We start from the raw sequence: 17,808 nt of genomic DNA, 5'->3' as shown, positions 1-17,808 counted from the left end.
CTGGAGCCGCCACCGCCAGCAGCAGCCACCGCGGGAGCAGCGGCAGCTGCGGCTGCCCGGGCCCGGCAGCGCTGAGACCCGCCGGGCACCCTCGGACCCCGCGGCGGCGGCGGCTCTGCGCTTGCCCTCCGCGGCCGCTCGGGCGACCCGGGAGGCGCCGAGAGAGCCAGCGCGGCCGGCGGGAGCAGCGGGGATTCGCTGGCTCTTTCTGCAGTGAAGGGGTCGCGGCGCGGGGCGGGGGGCGGGTAGGGGGAGTTGGGGACCGCAAGGAGTGCCGCGGAAGCGCCCGAAGGACAGGCTCGCTCGGCGCGCCGGCTCTCGCCCTTCCGCGAACTGGATGTGGGCAGCGGCAGCCGCAGAGACCTCGGGACCCCCGCGCAATGTGGCAATGGAAGGCGCAGGGTCTGACTCCCCGGCAGCGGCCGCGGCCGCAGCGGCAGCAGCGCCCGCCGTGTGAGCAGCAGCAGCGGCTGGTCTGTCAACCGGAGCCCGAGCCCGAGCAGCCTGCGGCCAGCAGCGTCCTCACAAGCCGAGCGCCCAGGCGCGCCAGGAGCCCGCAGCAGCGGCAGCAGCGCGCCGGGCCGCCCGGGAAGCCTCCGTCCCCGCGGCGGCGGCGGCGGCGGCGGCGGCGGCAACATGGCCTCGGCTGGTAACGCCGCCGAGCCCCAGGACCGCGGCGGCGGCGGCAGCGGCTGTATCGGTGCCCCGGGCCGGCCGGCTGGAGGCGGGAGGCGCAGACGGACGGGGGGGCTGCGCCGTGCTGCCGCGCCGGACCGGGACTATCTGCACCGGCCCAGCTACTGCGACGCCGCCTTCGCTCTGGAGCAGATTTCCAAGGTGCATTTCAGACTCTCTCCTCCCACTTTCTCTTCCCTCCTCTAACTCTTTGGGATCGCCCCCGCCACACACAAACACACACACACTCCCTCCCTCTCTCTCACACACACACACACTCACACCTCTCCAGGAAAAGCAGCAGACAAGTGGGGATTGAAAAATTCAAACCCTCCCTCTGGTCCTGGGAGGAAAAGGCTGTCTGAGGTCCGCAGGGGGTGGAGGTGTGTGTGTGTGCGTGTGTATGTGTGTGTGTGTATACACACGCCCTCCACGGCGTGCCTTTTCTGGAGCACTGGAAAGCCGTCCACGGCGGACCACCTCAAGGGCGGCCGCGGCACTGCCCTGCCCCGTGCCCCCTGCCCTGGAACTCCTTCCTCCTGCGCCCCTGCCCCTATTTGCAGCCTAAACCCCTGTACGGCTGCCACATTTCTTAACATCTTGGAGGGGGAGGCGGAGTGGAGAGAGGCGGAGAGAAGAAGGGGGGAGGGAGCCGAAATAAAGGTGGTTTCCTTTTTTGGCAGCCAGTTTTGCTTTTGTTGAGCATGAAATCTCTGCTCCCTTAAAAAATTATTCTCGGAAAAAGATATCCCCCCCGTTTTCCAGGTTTTGAGCCGCCTCTCCTTAGGGCCTGGTCGGGGGAGGAAAAGTTGTAAACAAATTGCCACCTTAAATTCGCGGTGCGAGTCTGCGGAGCTGCCGGGTTCATTGTGTTTACGAGCCTCGCTGAAATGTGTGGAATCCAGGGAAGGCGAGCACCCAGACGGGGGCCCGCCGGGGCCGCGGCCAGCGCCGGGAAAACGCCGCGCCGGGGAGCAGCCTGCGCCGGCCTGAGCCCTTCCCTGTGCACTCGGCAGTTTTTTACGTTTAACCAGAAAGGAAGGGAGAGGAGGGAAAGATCCATGTGGCTGCCCTCTTCCGATCACAAATATTGTCGTAAGTTGCAGATGGCTGCCCCACTTCCTAATTCAGCTCACACAGCCTCTCCCCACGCTATGAAAATGCGTCGGGAGTGAACTCCGGCGGCTGCGCTCACCACGTGGATCCCCACTTACTACCATTCTCGGCGGGGGTCCACTTGGGGGAACCCGCAATATGTTGTTCCAAAGAGCGCTCGCCCCTAGCGCCCGTCCCCGAGGGTGATGGACAGAGCAGAACTGGTTTGCTGGCTCCTGAACCTTGGGCTCCATCGCTGGGATTACGCAGCCCCTCCCTTCTCAGCTCTGGGGTGAATATTGTCTGTGTCGAGTGGTTTCTCTCCTCTCTACCTCGGCTTCCTCTTCTGTATTGCAGCCCCAGTGCCCCAAGTCGCTCAGGGATCCCGCGGGTGGGGGCGCCCTGATGTCCCCGAGGTGCAGCTCCCACGCTGCGGCCCGGCTTTGATTTATGACCGAGCCCCCCATGACGCTCAGATCCGCCGGGGCTGCAGTCTCGAGGGCGAGTCCGTGTGCCGCGGCCACCCGCGCCCCCACGGCTGTTGGGGGCTCACCGGGCGGGTGCGCGCAAGCGGGCGTGGGCGCGCGGGCCGCGACTCCCCGGCGCTCACTCCTCCCTTCTGCTTCGTCCCCAGGGGAAGGCTACTGGCCGGAAAGCGCCGCTGTGGCTGAGAGCGAAGTTTCAGAGACTCTTATTTAAACTGGGTTGTTACATTCAAAAAAACTGCGGCAAGTTCTTGGTTGTGGGCCTCCTCATATTTGGGGCCTTCGCGGTGGGATTAAAAGCAGCGAACCTCGAGACCAACGTGGAGGAGCTGTGGGTGGAAGGTAAGAGCGCCCGCCGCGGCGCCCGCGCCCCCGGCCCGGTCCCTCCTCGCGGTTGATAGAGATATTCGCCAGCGCACAGCTAGAGCCTGGCTGCGGCCGGCGAAACCCCCTGCCCGCACCCGGGGGATTGTTTATTGTTTGGGCGCCTGGCCGGGATCCAGGCCCGCCCGACAAAGGCCGCGCTGTAATCTACTCGGGGCGCTGCGCCGGCCGAGGTGTGGTGGGAGAGAGCGGCGGGGGCGGGCCGGGGGCGCGGGGCCCCTCCGGGACGGACCACTCTGCGCGCCGGGGGCCCCGGGCCCGCCGCCGCTGCCGCTGTCCGCCTGGGCCGCGCCCCGAGAGGCGCCCCGGGGCTGGCCTCTCCCGGCCCCGCTCCGCGGCCCGGCTTCCTTCTCTCCCCCACCCCCACCCACCGCGTCCAAAGAAAAAGGAGTCGGGGGGAGCCAGAGGCCACCCCTCCGGCTGGCTGGAGTGTGCGCGCCCCCGGCGGCCGCGGCCGCCGCGCTGGGGAGGGCCGGGGGCGGGCGCAGCGCGGGGCTGCGGAGGCGGCGGCGTGTGTGGTCCTGTTTTTGGACAGCTTTCAACTCTGAGGGAAAAAAACATTTGTCTCAAGGTACAAAAAAAGCGGGGTGGGGGTGGAAGGAGTGGAAAAAAAAATAGTAAGGCACAGACTGGAACGCATGTTTGCAAAGTAGATTAATGTTTCCTCGCGGGTGGGGGCTTTTTACATGGAATTATTCTGGGGGAAGGCTGCATTTTGCAGGCAAAGAAAAGAAATGTTTTAAGAACGCGGGGTTGAAGGGACCTCTCAGAGGGGTTCTGCCAGTCTTTTATCCACGTTCCTCAGTTTGGGGGTTCTTGAGACCTTAGCAAAGCAGCTGCAGATTTAAAATAGATATATATTTTTTCGAAGACAAACATTTTTACATTATTTTGGTGACACAGGTTTCAATTTTTTTCCCCCGCTGGTTTCTTATATATCTTTTTGGCAAGTTCCAAATCCTGCTATTTGGAAACACTTTAACCCTAAACACCACTTTGGGCATCCCTTACCTTACAAGAGGGTGGTAGGGGAGGGTAGAGGTGACTAGGTAGATAATTCAAGCCAAAATACCTGGAGCATTCCTCCGGACAGCATGCGGAAACTGAAGAGTTACGCGCATAATCGCTTCAGTGATCCCTTTCAGAATGCTGTTGGAGACTTTGAAGAATATTTCCTTAATCTCTCCTTGTTTGTGAAGATTCAGCTTGCAGAGTTTTGCAAGCCTGGGGTGGAGTTGGAGTATTTAGTTGAGAAGTGACAATTAAAATAATAGTCTACATAATTAAGACAAAACATTCCTGCCTTAAGTAGTTTGGTAATTAATACAAAAGCGTTCTTTGGATTGAATCCATGGAGTAATTTACCTCAGTTCAGCGATTCAGTATCACTGGTAGATAAAAGAAGGGTTTTATCGAGCAGCTATTATGCTCCTAGCAACAAGTTTCCTGAGCACCTATGATGCCCCTAGCACTGTGTTAAGCACCATAAGAGACTCAAGTGTGTGCTACACTGCACAATTTAAAACTATTAGAATTCGATGCATTTGGACTACATTTGGGTTCACAGTTGAAATGGGCTGTGAAAGTTACAAGAGAGTGGTAGGGGGTGGGGGGAGAGAACTGGAGACGGTAGGGGAAGGAGGGCATTTTAGGCATGGGCGGGACACCAGCAGGGGCCCCAGCTGAGGAGTTTGGAAGTGATGTGATTGGCTAGACTGTAGGGGCGCTGCCGTAGATTCTAGGACAGAATAGGGCATGAGCACAGGGAGGGCCGGCTCATCCACCACTTGATCCAACCTGTATTTGTTGCCATCGGATGAGGATGACAAAACGTGGTTTTGTGGTGTTCTTAGCAAGAGTTTTCAGTGGACCTTTGACATGTTGAAGGAGATAGAATGTGATTTATTTTCTTAACATTGCATATTTCTGGAAATAACTTGCTTTCTGCATAACACGACCCATTTCAAGTCCTGGAAGGAGATGCAGTGTGCTTCTTAGCAGTTTTATGGGAGCTGCCAGTTGTGTAGTGAGAGGGAGTAAAGTTTTTCTTTTTCAATGGACTGGATGAGGACACTTCTGAGGGGCACACTCGCTTTGCTTACTTTTGGCAGTTTCAGCATGACTCACTGGTCTTGGGCCAAATGTTATTTACTCAGTACTAATACTGTCACTTGTTGAGCAACTGCCATGTACCAGGCATTTGTTATATATTATCACATGCCTTACGACTCAATAAAATAGCTATTATTATCTTTGTTTTGTTTTTATAACATGATAGTGGATGTAATGTCTTTATGATGAGGATTGTCCCATTTTACAGATGGGAAACTATGGGTTGTCTGTTTGTCTCCAGGTCTACTTTGCCTACTAATGACATAAGTCACTTGTTCTGTTGCCCTGTCCTTGATCTCTCATTCATTCATTCATTCATTCATTCATTCATTCTGTGCTACATTCTCGCCCCTAGAGAAGAAGCGACAGTTTCATAAATGCAGATAAACCCAACTAGAGAGGTGACTATACAACAGTAGCCATATAGATTTAATTTCATTTTCAAAGCAGAAGTGATTGTGTAGAGATCTTGTTTGTGACAGAGTGAGCTGAGTGTTCACGTCAGCAGTAAGTAGTGTGAGCATTTGCATTCAGGAGTAAGATTTCCCTGCTGTCCTATACCTCAGTGGACGTCCGTGAATTGAAGTGAGTAATAGCTCCACATTTAAGTTCATTTTGTGCATCAGTCTCATAGATAAATTCCTCATCGCTATCAGCAAAGAAATCTGTTAGATGCTGCTTTCTTGGTAGGTTGTTCTTAAGGTTCTAGGCATGAATTTTTATATGAACTGGGCATCAACAGAGTGCTTGCTACACAAACGAAATGGATAGAGGTAGCATATTGCCCTAGTTAGAAAACAACAGAAGAGAGGAAGGTATGAGATTTTAAGGGGAGAGGGATGCTGAGGGATAGTTTGGAAGAAGCTCCTTCTCCTGCGATTTAAAATCACAGGAGCGTGTGTGTGTATGCACGTTGTCTTATTCTGCATATCCTCCTATCTGCCAAAGGCATGTTAATGTTATCTTTTTAATACAGCCAGCAAATTAAAGGGATCCACTCGAAAGGCTATGTCTTCAAATTGACTTTCATGCTTTGTTTAACATGCTGGGGAAATGTGGCTTTATAAAGAGTTGGCTTTATAAAGAGGGCAGAATACATCAGCCACAATGTGCAGACTAATATATGCTAGATGAGAAAGAGTCCGTGTGTGTGCATGCGCGTGTGTGTGCGTGTGTAGGAATTGGTGATAAGAATTATTGTATTCTGTTGTTAAAATGTCCATATAATGATTGCCTTTTAATAAACTGTCAATTATATGTTAAGATACCAGCTTGAGTTTTAGGGTTATAGTGTTTGCTAATCAAAATTGTCAAATCAGTTTCACATATGTGCGGAGTAATGAGGTTTGATAGAGAATATGTTGACTGATGTAGTGGACATCTGCTGTTGCAGAAACACATGACCATGGCAGCAAGGTGGGGGAGAAACTAATTGTCATTGTATAAAAATAGAAGCGTTCATTCTGCACATGTTCTCAGTACCTACTCTGCACCACCATTGCAGAAAGCTCTCCAGAGAGATGTTGGTGAAGAGCCACAGTCTCTGCCCTCAGGGGAACTCCATCCAAACATTCAGCAGGTACACGGACTGGTGTGTGGGTAGTTAACATGAAGGACAGCAGTGCCAAGATGGCAGGAAAATCGGGGACATCTCCCAGGATGGCCTCAAGGGTGGAGGCCTGAGCCAGGCACAGGGGCTGGAGGGGAGAGGGTAGGGGGCATTCCGGGCAGAAGGAACAGCATGGGCAAAGGCTCAGAGAACAGGAATGTGGCCTCCTGGAGGGCAGCCTCCCTTTGTGGGTCGTTGAGGTTGGGTGGGAGCCTGGAAGCTGGGCTGGTCCCTCAGGGCCATTTCACAGAAGTCTCCCTGCTTGGCTGGGGGCTGTCAGCTCTTCCTACTAGCCATCCCTGTCTCATGAGTGTGCTCACGTGTTGGCCTCTGGTGTTTTCCCTGGAGCCACGTATGCTTCACCTGGATCTCACCCTTCTGGGCACAGACTGGTGTTATTTTTAAGCTTGCCTGTTTCTTTGTTGGTATTTCCTTTTTGTTAAGCAGTTTTAACCCATCTCCCTCAGTATCTATTTCTTTTCATATCAGCCCCCTCACTCCAGCCCTCCCTCAGAACAAGTTTCTTGTCAAGCTTCTCCAGCGATAGAACATTCATTTATCTCTTTGAGCTTTTTGTTTTTTCTAAAAGCTTGCCCAGCTCCTGGCCTCCTTTTCTACAGAGGGCAGCAGCCTTGAAATGAATCCATATTGCTTTGGTGTTTGGATGTTAACATTGCTGCAGGCCAGCGTCAAGGGAGGAGGAGGCAAGTTGCGACTTTGACTTTTTTTTTTTTTTTAAGAAAAATAGAAGAAATTGTTTTTTAAAATACATGCTTGGTATGTGTAAGTGCTTTCAAGTTTGTACCTTGCTAGTGTTAATGCTTTCAGTGTTCTTGAACTCAGGCAATCAGTTGTAGGAGATAACTGAGTTTCACCACTCCTTCAATTTGGAGCAAGGTCCCTCAACCTCAGGACTATTGACATTGGGGCTGGATCATCCTCTGTTGTCGGGGGCTGTTCTGTGCACTATAAGATGTTTAGCAGCATCCTGGTTTCTACCTACTAGATGCCAGTAGCACCCTCCCAGTTGTGACAACCAAAATGTTTCCAGTCATTGCTAGATGTCACTGGGGGAGAGGGTGTCCCAAATCATCATTGAGACCCACTGGTTTAGATGATAAAAAGATTTTGATTGGAAGACTCATGCTGTGCAGATGGAAGACGTTTATTATGATGGAGTTGTGGCTACAATGCATTGCAGAGATGCAAGAGTATTAATCTTCTTTAAGATAATTCCCCCTCCCATTCCTGTATTTATAGACCCAGATAACTATTTTTCTTAGAATGACATTAAATGTCAAAGAAAAACACCGTGATGGGTCGAAAGAGGAAAGAGGCCATGGAAGAAAGAAATAATTTATATTTGGGTACCTTTTGGTGGGGGTTATCTAAATTTGCAGAAAGACTGGTTGCACCTCAACCCCAGTAGCCTGAAGGTTTTTAGCATGGTTGACTTTCTGAAAAGCTTTAATAGAAGACACCACTGCCTTTGTGCATATTGAAATAACAGCTCCTTCAGAAGCCCGGCTAGTGTGTGAACTCCTTGGTGGTCTCATTCTCCTCCAGATGTTTCTGTCACAAACCACTCCCCCTTGTCCCCCCAGGAGCCCTTGTGGAACAGAACCAAGGGACAGCAAGGGACCAGTCCCAGCCAGAAGGGCAGAATGGACTCTGCTGTCACTGCCCTTCCACAGTGAGCACCTGTTTTCTTTTCTCTGGGGCTGCCATTCTGGGGGCATTTCACAAGGGACAGGAAGAAAAATGCAGCTCCTTTCTGCTCCCTGGACCCCCATACATGGTTTAGAAGGGAGAATATGTTTATAGGTATTTATTAGTTTCTACTACTGGGTATGCACATTTAGGTGGAAGCAGTTGTGATATTTCTTTCATATTTGGAGAAAAACGATTGGAAATGAGAAGCCACCAATGATTGTTTAAAAAAGAACAAATAGCCCTCAGGTGTCTTCTACACAGGGCAGTTGACCCTGCGAATCCTCCCTATCTCTTTGCTGTCTGCCATTCTTGACCCTTCAACAAGTTGAGAGGACAGGTTGGGTAATGGGGTGTTTCAGATACATAGGATGCCACTCGGAGGTTCCAGAAGATGACAGCTTCCAGATGTATGAACAGCCTGATCCGTGTGTTTAGATTATGCACCACAGCTGATGCTGAGATTAATGCTGGCTGGACAAGCCATGGGAGATTTGTCTGGTTTCCACAATGCCATGTTTATGTTTCATTTGAGTTTCTCCTTCAAAGCTGACCTGCCTGTGACCCTGGGCTCTGTCCACTCGGGCAAGCTGAAACCCGTCTGCCCTGTTCTCCTGCTTGTATTAGGGTAGGGGAGAGTCACAATTGGGCAGAGAAAGGGGGCGCTCTGGTGGCCGCCTCCTGCCTCACCATGCCAGCTATCTGCCCAGATTTAGCCCCTGATGAGTGTTCAGTTCTCCTCGGGGATGTGTTTCACTGTAAAAGGTTTTTTTTGGCTTTTAAAACAAATATGGAAATATTATAAAATAACTGTAAAGGGGACCAGATTTAGTAGAAGCCACTTTGCATAAATGTAGTATTTTAACTTCTGGCACTCTTTTGACACTATTTAGGGGGAGAAAAAGTTGAGGGAATTTCAGCTATGTCAGACACCCCCACATAATAACCATAGCTGTTGTCATCCTATTATAATACTATTAATGTTTCCTGTGCCCCTCACTGGCTCCCAGAACCTCTGCTGCCTCCTCCCCCTCTCCCCTGCCCCCTTCCCTCCTGCCCCTTCTCCCGCCCACCACTCTAACCTGCCCATGTCATTTCCTTCCAAGTGGATCTCTGCAGTTACTAGTGTGAACTCTGAAATGGTAGTAAGTCTGGCTAATCACAAACTAAGAGGAGGGAATGAGAACATTTATTATTTCAAGCCAGCTGTGGGAGATACTAGATACAGAGCTGCCATTTGCATCTTTGGCATTCTTATTTTGGTTAGGGTTGGTTCCAAGACCACACTCTTTGATGGGCTCTTGGCAGAAGATGTTGAAGAATCATGACTTTTTTTAATGGACTGCTGAGGCAACTTTAAAATCCATTGACAAGTTTCTTCAACCCATACCACACCGCCAGAGAGAGTGGGAGATAAGTCTTGGTCCCCTGTGCTTACCGTGGCGCATGGACAGTGGAAGAACTGGGTTCCCTAGCATTTCTGAGACAGTGAGTGGAACACAAACCATGGCTTTCCCTCCCAGGTGCCCCACTTCAGGTTTTCCTTGCTTAGAACTCCCACCAAAGCCAGTGGGCACATGGAGCTTGGCTAGATTGAAGACGATGGAATTTCTTATCCAGATTTTGGCCGACTCTGAAGCTTTATGTGGTCCATCCTCACGAGAGGTCTTGGTTGACATCCAGAGAGCAGAGGGCCTTGCTGGTGAGGGGACTTCTGCCTGCAGGAGGAGGAAGCTCTGCGGGATTCTCTCAGTGGGAACATTCCTTGAATACACAGATATAATCAGGGTCATCAAAATATAAACACTTCTGTTACTTTCTCTTCTAATCTTTGAATTTGGGTGCTTATGATAATACTCACTGGATTTTTTTTTCTCTTTAAATTGGATTTAGGGCGCTTTTTTTCCTTTACACTGCAATGTCTAATGCCTTCCGTACAGCAGAATACTGCCATTGAGAAACTGCTGGGCTGTGGTGGAGGATTTTAGGAGCCTGGTGTACAGGAAGATGCGCCCCATCCTTAGTCCCTCCAGGAGGGAATATGACTGTTCCATTTGGGGTTTAGAGCATGGCTGGAGAAACAGCTGTCATGTGTTAGGGAAACTGTATTGTTGGTGGGCAGTCAGATACCTGCTAATGAATGGCAAGTTTGTTGTTGGAGAGATTTATAATGTGGGGGCAGGACCTTATTTCTAATCCAGAAACCCAGGTGTGAGTTGGCCCAAATAGTCCACTCTGCATGTGGGTCCCATAATGCCACTGCTATGAAAGCAAGGCTAGTGAGAAGCAAGTCCCCATACCACAGTGCAACCTTTATTTATTATTGTTAGGATAAATGAAAAGAAGCAGTAGACTTACCCAATTTAGCAACCAAGATAGTTTTCAGTTATTAATGAGACGTGTACAAAAGTAAGCAAAAGGAACTGGAAATGGGCTTTGTTAAGTCAATGTGCATGATTTTTTTTCCCCCTTAAATCATTGCTTAAGGGCTTCTGGCCTCTAGCTCAGGAATCCTGCCCAAAAATGCCAGATGTATTACACAGTCAAGTATTGCAATGTAAACACCACTCCGTGCCACGAGGCAGGGTGGTCCATCTCCTATTTAAGAAGAGTGTGAGATTGAGAGGATGGGGGGTGGGGGGTAAACCCTCTGCTCTGTAGTGAGCCCAGTGGTGGTTGTGTCATTTGTGTTTTTGGCTGCACAGTCAAGATTTGAAACTACAAAACCCAGATAAACACATTGGAATGGCAAAGAATAGCAACTTGAATTGGGATGCCAAACAAATCAAGATGTGGCTTGGATAGTGTTGCTTCATTGGGTCAGATAAGTTTATAAAATGTGGGACAGAATGGAGGGTGGGGAGAGACAGGAAGAGCGCTCTTGTCACAGCAGCATCTTTAAGTTGCATCTTTAAGTTCATTTGCTGGTGGTTAAATGGAAAGGTGAGTGGAAGCGAGGCAGAGAGAGCCCGAGCCTCCAGGATGACCTCCTCCGTGGGAGGAAGCTCTCCCGGGTGGGTGCACCTTCCAAGCCTGGAAAGCTGATGGGTTGCAAAGCCAGTCTGGTGTTCTGTGGCACTGAGGGATGTAGCCCACGATATGTTCTGAAGTAAATGGCTTTCCAGTTTTCTCCTGCTTTCTGCATTTCTGAAGTAAGAAGTCTGCTAATGATGATTGTTTGGAGGTGAGAAACTCACTGGCACTTTGGGCCACCCTCCGGTATAACGTGTCATACAATGCTGCCAGCAATGACAGGAAATTGGAGTACCCAAATATTACCTATCCATCCAGATAGCCTAACATGAAGCAGCCCTGAGAGTGACTACACTCAGGGTTTTTAAAAATTAATACGAACATGTTTTGTGAGTTAGGAAGAAATAGGATTTCAGTTTGAATTTGGGGAATTGTTGAAATACCTGCACCAATATTCTCCTGATTTAAGAAATTTATTCTACAGAGTGATCTGAGAAAACGGCTTTAAGAAATAGTGATGATAAAAACAGGAATTTTGAGATGAAGGAAAATGTAGGCTTCTTGACTCCCTCTTTCTCCTCCCACCGCTGTTTTTTTTCCTTTTGTGAATTCTTCCACATTCCCACCCCCACTCCCTGATTTCCTCTGCTCCTTTACTGGGAAACCAGCAACCTTCACAAAATAGACTCAAACATCACACAGCCTCTTTTTAAATAGAGGTTGTCTAAGAGAAAATAACAAAAGAATTTTTCCTAGCTGCCTAAGAAATTCTTTCTTTCTTCTTACTTTATTTTCCTCATGAGATTTACACATTGTTGTAATAAGTAAAAAATGACAAATATGATACCATCATTTTGGTCTACACATGATCCAGAAAAAAAAATTGCACATGTTTAATACCTTGCTTAATTGCAAACAAAGCTTGCAATTTGAGAGAATTGGGATTAGGGCTAAATATCTATTAACTGCTCTTTCTAGAGATTTGGGGAATAGGATGACCCTTTTTTTTTTCCTTTTTTTTTTTTAATAGGCTACAGTTTCACATGGCTCCCAAAAGAAATCTCTCTCCCTTTTTGTTTCCCACACCAATTGATTTATCATTTTGCTTGCAAGCAGATCCAGAATGTTAGGGCAAGAACACACTCACTTTTTTCTCGTAACTTTTTTGTTGCAGACCGAAACCAGTTGACTTGAATAAATTTTTCTGAGGCCTGAATGTAGCCAGCAACGTGGAAAAATCTTGCCATTCAGGGCCATCTGAATGTACATTTCAGCCACACAGTAAGCTGCATTGGGAGGCGCTGGACTGCTAAATGCAACCATTTTTCGCAGCAGCGAGTTAGACAGGTGATTAGCATAATTAGCACCGAGCAGCTATACATATGGTAATGCTGAGTGTGTAAATGCCAGCTGCGGTGTAAAATTTATGTCAGGGGTCGGCAGGGCTGTGCGAAAGTATTGTGTTCCAGCTGCAGGTCAGGGCCGCCAAAGCTTACCTCCTTTTCTCTTGTTGGTGAATACGCCAAACAGAAGAGAAAGACAGAAATATAACAGATATGGCTTTGATGGGACAGCCCAGTTCTGTGCAAGAAGGACTGCTCTATAAAACACACACACTCACACACACTTGCAGAAATCCCATTACTTTCTGTAGAAATCGTGTGTGTACTTCATGCAGGGTCCAGATGAGTGGGGCCAGGATGGAGGTAGGTAAATGATTCCCTGGGAGGAAAAAATTCAGTCATTGAAGTTTTAAAAGGAGTTAAAAGTTCTGTTTTTTCTTCCCACCCATCCTTTTACCCCCCCCACACCATTGCCTCCACCACTCTCCTGCCCACATTGTCTTATTTCACATTAGGTGGGGGGATATCCTTGCTGGATGGGATAGCATTGGTCCTTTAGAAGAGGAGGAACTAACCATCCTGGAGGTGTTAGCCTTGAACAAAATATAAGGTTTCAGCAGTGCAACTCTTCCCAAACTGCTTGACTAGCTTTAGAAAAGGGCTAAAAAAAGCTTTTGTGGGCTTTTTGTTCTTCCTCTGGGTAGCTATACTTACTCGCCTACCTATACTTACTCCTCCTACCTCCACTGTCAGACCCACCAAATTCTTTATAGATTTAAAAAAAAAAAAGAATCACATGGGTTTCTTGTTTGAAAGGATAGTCTTGAATGGCTCACATACTTTGAAATGCATGATGCGGGAATTTATTGCTATGATGAGTTTATACATTTTGCACTTGAGGTATTTTCTCTGCCACGCCCCCACCTCCACCCTTCCGTTTTTTGGTTGGTGGCTATAAGAAGTGGTGGTGTTGACAGAATATAGTTCACACCACGCTGACCCGGTGATGAAACTTCCTCACGGCACCAGGGGGTCCTTATGTACTGGCCCCTAATCCAGCTAATCCTGATGGCAACAAAATCATGAAAGTGGCCCCCAGTGACGTGAGTCTCCCTGCACAGATGCAGAGGGAAGGAACAGTGCAGGAGATAAATGAGGCCAGCGTGGTATTCCCCGGAGGCCAGGGAGCCTGCGTGCGAAGGTGGAGACTCGCATTGTCTTCTCCCCCATGTGGGCTCAAGTGGGAGGCCAATGAAGAGAGGCCCAGGCTGGATAATGGCAAGAAGACTGTTCAGAGCTGAGAGGTGATGTCAGCCCCACAGAAGCTGAGAGAAGGAAACTGGGGTTAATGTTATGCAATGCCTGAGTGCTGTGATGGAGAGCCTGCCGTGGAAGCACTTGGGTTTTGTTGTTGTTGTTGGGTTTCTTTCTGTTTCTATTTTTTTAATGAAGACTTTAGGAGGTTTCAACTAAGCTTGATGAAAACACGCTGTGTTGGTTCCTGGGTACTGCTGCCTGCTGCTGCTGGAGTGTGGCCTCTGAGCCAGCGCGCGCTCGTCATCACACCTCTGGGCCCGCCCACTTCCTGCAGAGCGACGGGACCTGGGTGTGCATCTGCCTGCCTGTTGCGCTTGAGCGGCCTGGTTGCACCTGAGGTTGTGGTAGAACCTGGGACAGTGCCCAGCTTGGAAAGTACGCCGTTCCGGATGGAAGACATTTCCGCCTGTGCTCTGCAGGAAGTCAGCAACGTTCTTGGGCCTGTCTCAGGTGGCGCGGTGCACAGCCCTCATTTGCCAGTGTGGCAAGTAACCAATGAAGAAGGGGCCTCCTGGCAGATGCAGTGTCGTCTCGGGAACTCGTGTGCTCCTTGGGAGCTGGTGGGAGCTGCGACAGGCAGCAGGTCCAGCGTGGGCAGAGTGCCGGGCTGACCTGATTGCATCTGACAGGGCGAGCAGGTCTGCGTCAGGGAAAGCCATTCAGAGGGAGCAGCCTGGGCAAGGCTGATAACAGATGGCACTGCCAGCAGCTGGTGGGGGCGGGGAAGCTTGCTTCCGGCGCATGCGCGGTGCAGAACCCCGCGCCGGCGCCTGCGCACTACCTGCGCCCAGCCTGCTACGTGCCCCGTGCGGTTCCGTGGGCAGGTGGGGGTGTCCTTTTCTCGTTATGCTTTGGTGGTTGACCTCTCACTGGGCTCACTTCATGAAGGCACATTCTCTTTGGGCTGATTGTAGCGTTTTTCCCATGGCAACACGCAGGAGCACAATCTCATAAAGAGAAAAACGGCCCAGGAACTTGGACAGCGGTTGGCTCCTCCTGAATAAAAGAGATGGGTGGGAGAGGACTAAAATTCACAGCCCGTGAATTTTCAGCCAATTGCCCACATTACTGAATTTTCTTTTTTTTGTTTTTCGATTATAAAAAAGAGGCAGTGCTAATAATTTTGCAGTTACACCCGCTTAGAGATTTGTACTTTTTCGGCCTCACAGTAAGTAAATGCAACATTGAAAGGAGGACCTGAGCAACTAAAAGAAAAAGAAAATCTCTCTAGAGGCTGTTAGATAATTCATGGGATTAATCAAATGCAAATGCAACGCTTGCATATACACAGACCCTATTTTCCTAATTGGACTCTGAGTGGGTACTTTTCAGGCTGAAAGGGTCATTTGTTTTGACTGATTGACTTTTTGAGGCTTTGGGGGGAATTAATAACTTATACAGATGACTGCCTGTTCCCAAGGCTCTGTATTGAGACTGCGCATTCATTTATTCATTCAGCACACTTGGTGTGCCATGCCCCTGGTGCCCCTCTGCGTCCCTCACATACGGAGGTGCATGGGCAGGACTTGAATTTTGTGGAAAATAACTTCGGTTGGTCCCTCAGATCATCTTTATGTGGATCACAATAAGCTTTTGCTAAAAGGTTTTTGTGTGAATGACACAGAAGTTTCTTAAGCTCTGTGCAGAAGACTGTGCTGAGGAGGGGCACAGCAGGGAAGCGTGATAAGGGAAACATCTCTTGTCTACAGTGGATAGGAATCATATTGGCCTAGAAGTATGGGCCTCTGGGTCAGCTGGCATCCCACCTGAGCTAGCTAGCCTTTCTTCACTTTGGAAAGTTAAGCCTGGCTTGATTTGGGGATGAGAGGATCAGCAGAGCTTGATCAAAAACTTATTTGCAGAAGTGATGCTTCTTTTGCCTTTCAAAGAATTGGCTTAAGCCTTGGATTTCTGGAGAATAAGATGGCAGAATTTGCAGGTAAAGAGGCTTAGGGCTGCATGTTCTCTGTGTGCCTTCATCTGCCCCCTCTAAGACAGGCCTCTCTGGGGACCAGAAGGAAAATGAGGCCTGTCCACTGTGACCCAGGGAGCCCTACTGAAAAAAACTGCATCTCCTCACTGGCTGAGAAAAATCTTTGATGCAACATGGTTGTACTTTAAATAAAAATACGGATTATTGTCATATTTCACGCATTCTAAAATTCTAGCTGTGAGTGTAATACAGGTTGAGTATCCCTTATACAAAATGTTTGGGACCAGAAGTGTATGGGATTTTGGATTTTTTTTAGGGGAGGTGATACTCACACATAAGCATAATGAGATAGCTTGAGGATGGGACCCAACTCTAAACATGAAATTTGTTTATGTTTCAACTACTTTATGCATCTAGCCTGAAGGGAATTTTATACGATATTTTAAGATAATTGTGTGCCTGAAACAATGTTGGTGTACATTGAACTGTCTGAAAGCAAAGATGTCACTATCTCAGCCACCCATGTGGACAATCTGGTTGTGTGGCATTCCCATCCTTCCTGACTTAAAATTTATATGCTACCGATAAGCAATCATTTTCTTAAACTAATTCACACCTACGTACTTACCAGTAAAAAAACCACGACATTCCATTAATGCAGTGAAAAAAACAATGTGTTCAGGGTACCCAAGCAGCACAATAGCATCACCAGATACCTGCATCAGTGGCTAAACAACAGCAGCTTCCGGTCTCCACCTGCAATGCTGTGTTTTCACTGAGAGGTTACTGTACACCATGTTTTATTTTTTTGGGTGAGAAGAAACATCAGAAGCAATTGAAGGATCAGGGAGTGGGTTGTGTAGGGGCGAGGAGACATCTGCTGGATGGCTTTTCAGAATGTTTCCTCCAGCATCACCAGCCTCATTAACAATAGTTTCTGTCTTAGACGTCTCTCTTTGATTTTATGAACTGACATGATTTCCTGTTTGGTTGTGAATGCACGATGCGTTAGTTTTCAATAAGCCCATCACACATTTTCACCAGGTCTGCTATAGTTAACTTTTTGTGCAGTTGTAACATGTCATCTTCATGGTTGTGAGCCTGTTTTGACTGTGACTGATTACATGAGGTCAGATGTGGAATTTTCCACTTGGAGCATCATATTGGCACTCAGGAAGGTTTTGGAGCGTTTGAGACCTTCAGATTAGGGATGCTCAACCTGTCTAGTGTGCTCTGTGGAATTTGGTGCTCCTAGGCTACCTCCTGCTGTACTCATGTTCTCAGCTGGTGCTCAGAAGCCATGAGGCTCGCAGGGCAGTTGGACTCTGGGTTAAAGGGTCAGTTCTGCCTCTTACTAATAAGGTGGGTAACCTTGGGCAAGCCACCCAAACTCTGCAGCTATGCCCCCTCCCCTGTAACATCAGGACAGTGAAACAATGCTCTGTGACAAAGGCATGGGTGAACTGACACTTGCTCAGCTCTTGGGTAAGGGTCTGGGAAATTTCACACACATTGTCAGCTAAGGCTCTCACAGTCCTGTGAGGTTCATCACAGCATTTGTTATCCCTGTTATCCACAGCAACCAGGAAAGGTGGCTGAGGCTCAGCTGTGTCAGGGACTTGTCCTAGATCTCTCTGCCACTAGTGGCAATGCTGGGGTCTTCCGGTTTCCATTCTCACTGCCTGTCTGGTACAGCTGGCCCCAGCTTGATGGAGGAGCAGCAATGATCAAAATATTTCCAAAGACGTAAAGAATATGGTTTCAAAGGGCTTTGCAAATAGAAAGCACCACCCAAGTATAAAATGTTATTTTGTGTCTCAGGATCCTGAGATAATGATTTTTCTTGAGTCTTGTTCAGAGGGGTTGTTATTTTATTGTTAATATAAAAGGACTTCAGAATATGATGAAGATGCATATGATTATTTTTATAGTTTATTAGTATTATTGATACATAATACTGTATATATTTGTGGTATACATGTGATGTTTTGATATAAGCATATGATGTGTAATGATCAGATGAGGGTAATTGGAATGTCCATCACCTCAAACACATTCATCATTTTTTTGTGTTGAGAACATCTAAATCTTCTCTTCTAGCTATTTTGAAATATACAGTGTATTGTAGTTAACTGTAGTCTCCCTACTATGCTATGGAACACTAGAATGTAT

At 48.6% G+C, this 17,808-nt stretch overlaps 1 protein-coding gene across 2 annotated transcripts in view; it reads left to right on the top strand.

Annotated features, from left to right (window-relative positions):
- Positions 1–409: 409 nt before the first annotated feature.
- PTCH1 (patched 1) overlaps positions 410–17,808 on the top strand; it is a 65,016-nt gene continuing 47,617 nt past the window's right edge. For both annotated transcript variants that reach the window (XM_019034089.4, XM_055349985.2), the window contains exons 1-2: positions 410–837; positions 2,405–2,597. In XM_019034089.4, coding sequence (XP_018889634.2) covers positions 637–837; positions 2,405–2,597 — 394 coding nt within the window. In that variant the 5' untranslated portion in view covers positions 410–636. The remainder of the gene's footprint in view (positions 838–2,404; positions 2,598–17,808) is intronic.

This window comes from Gorilla gorilla, chromosome 13 (assembly GCF_029281585.2).
Source record: "Gorilla gorilla gorilla isolate KB3781 chromosome 13, NHGRI_mGorGor1-v2.1_pri, whole genome shotgun sequence".
Classification (NCBI taxonomy): domain Eukaryota; kingdom Metazoa; phylum Chordata; class Mammalia; order Primates; family Hominidae; genus Gorilla; species Gorilla gorilla.
This window is presented reverse-complemented; position numbering and strand designations above follow the sequence as displayed.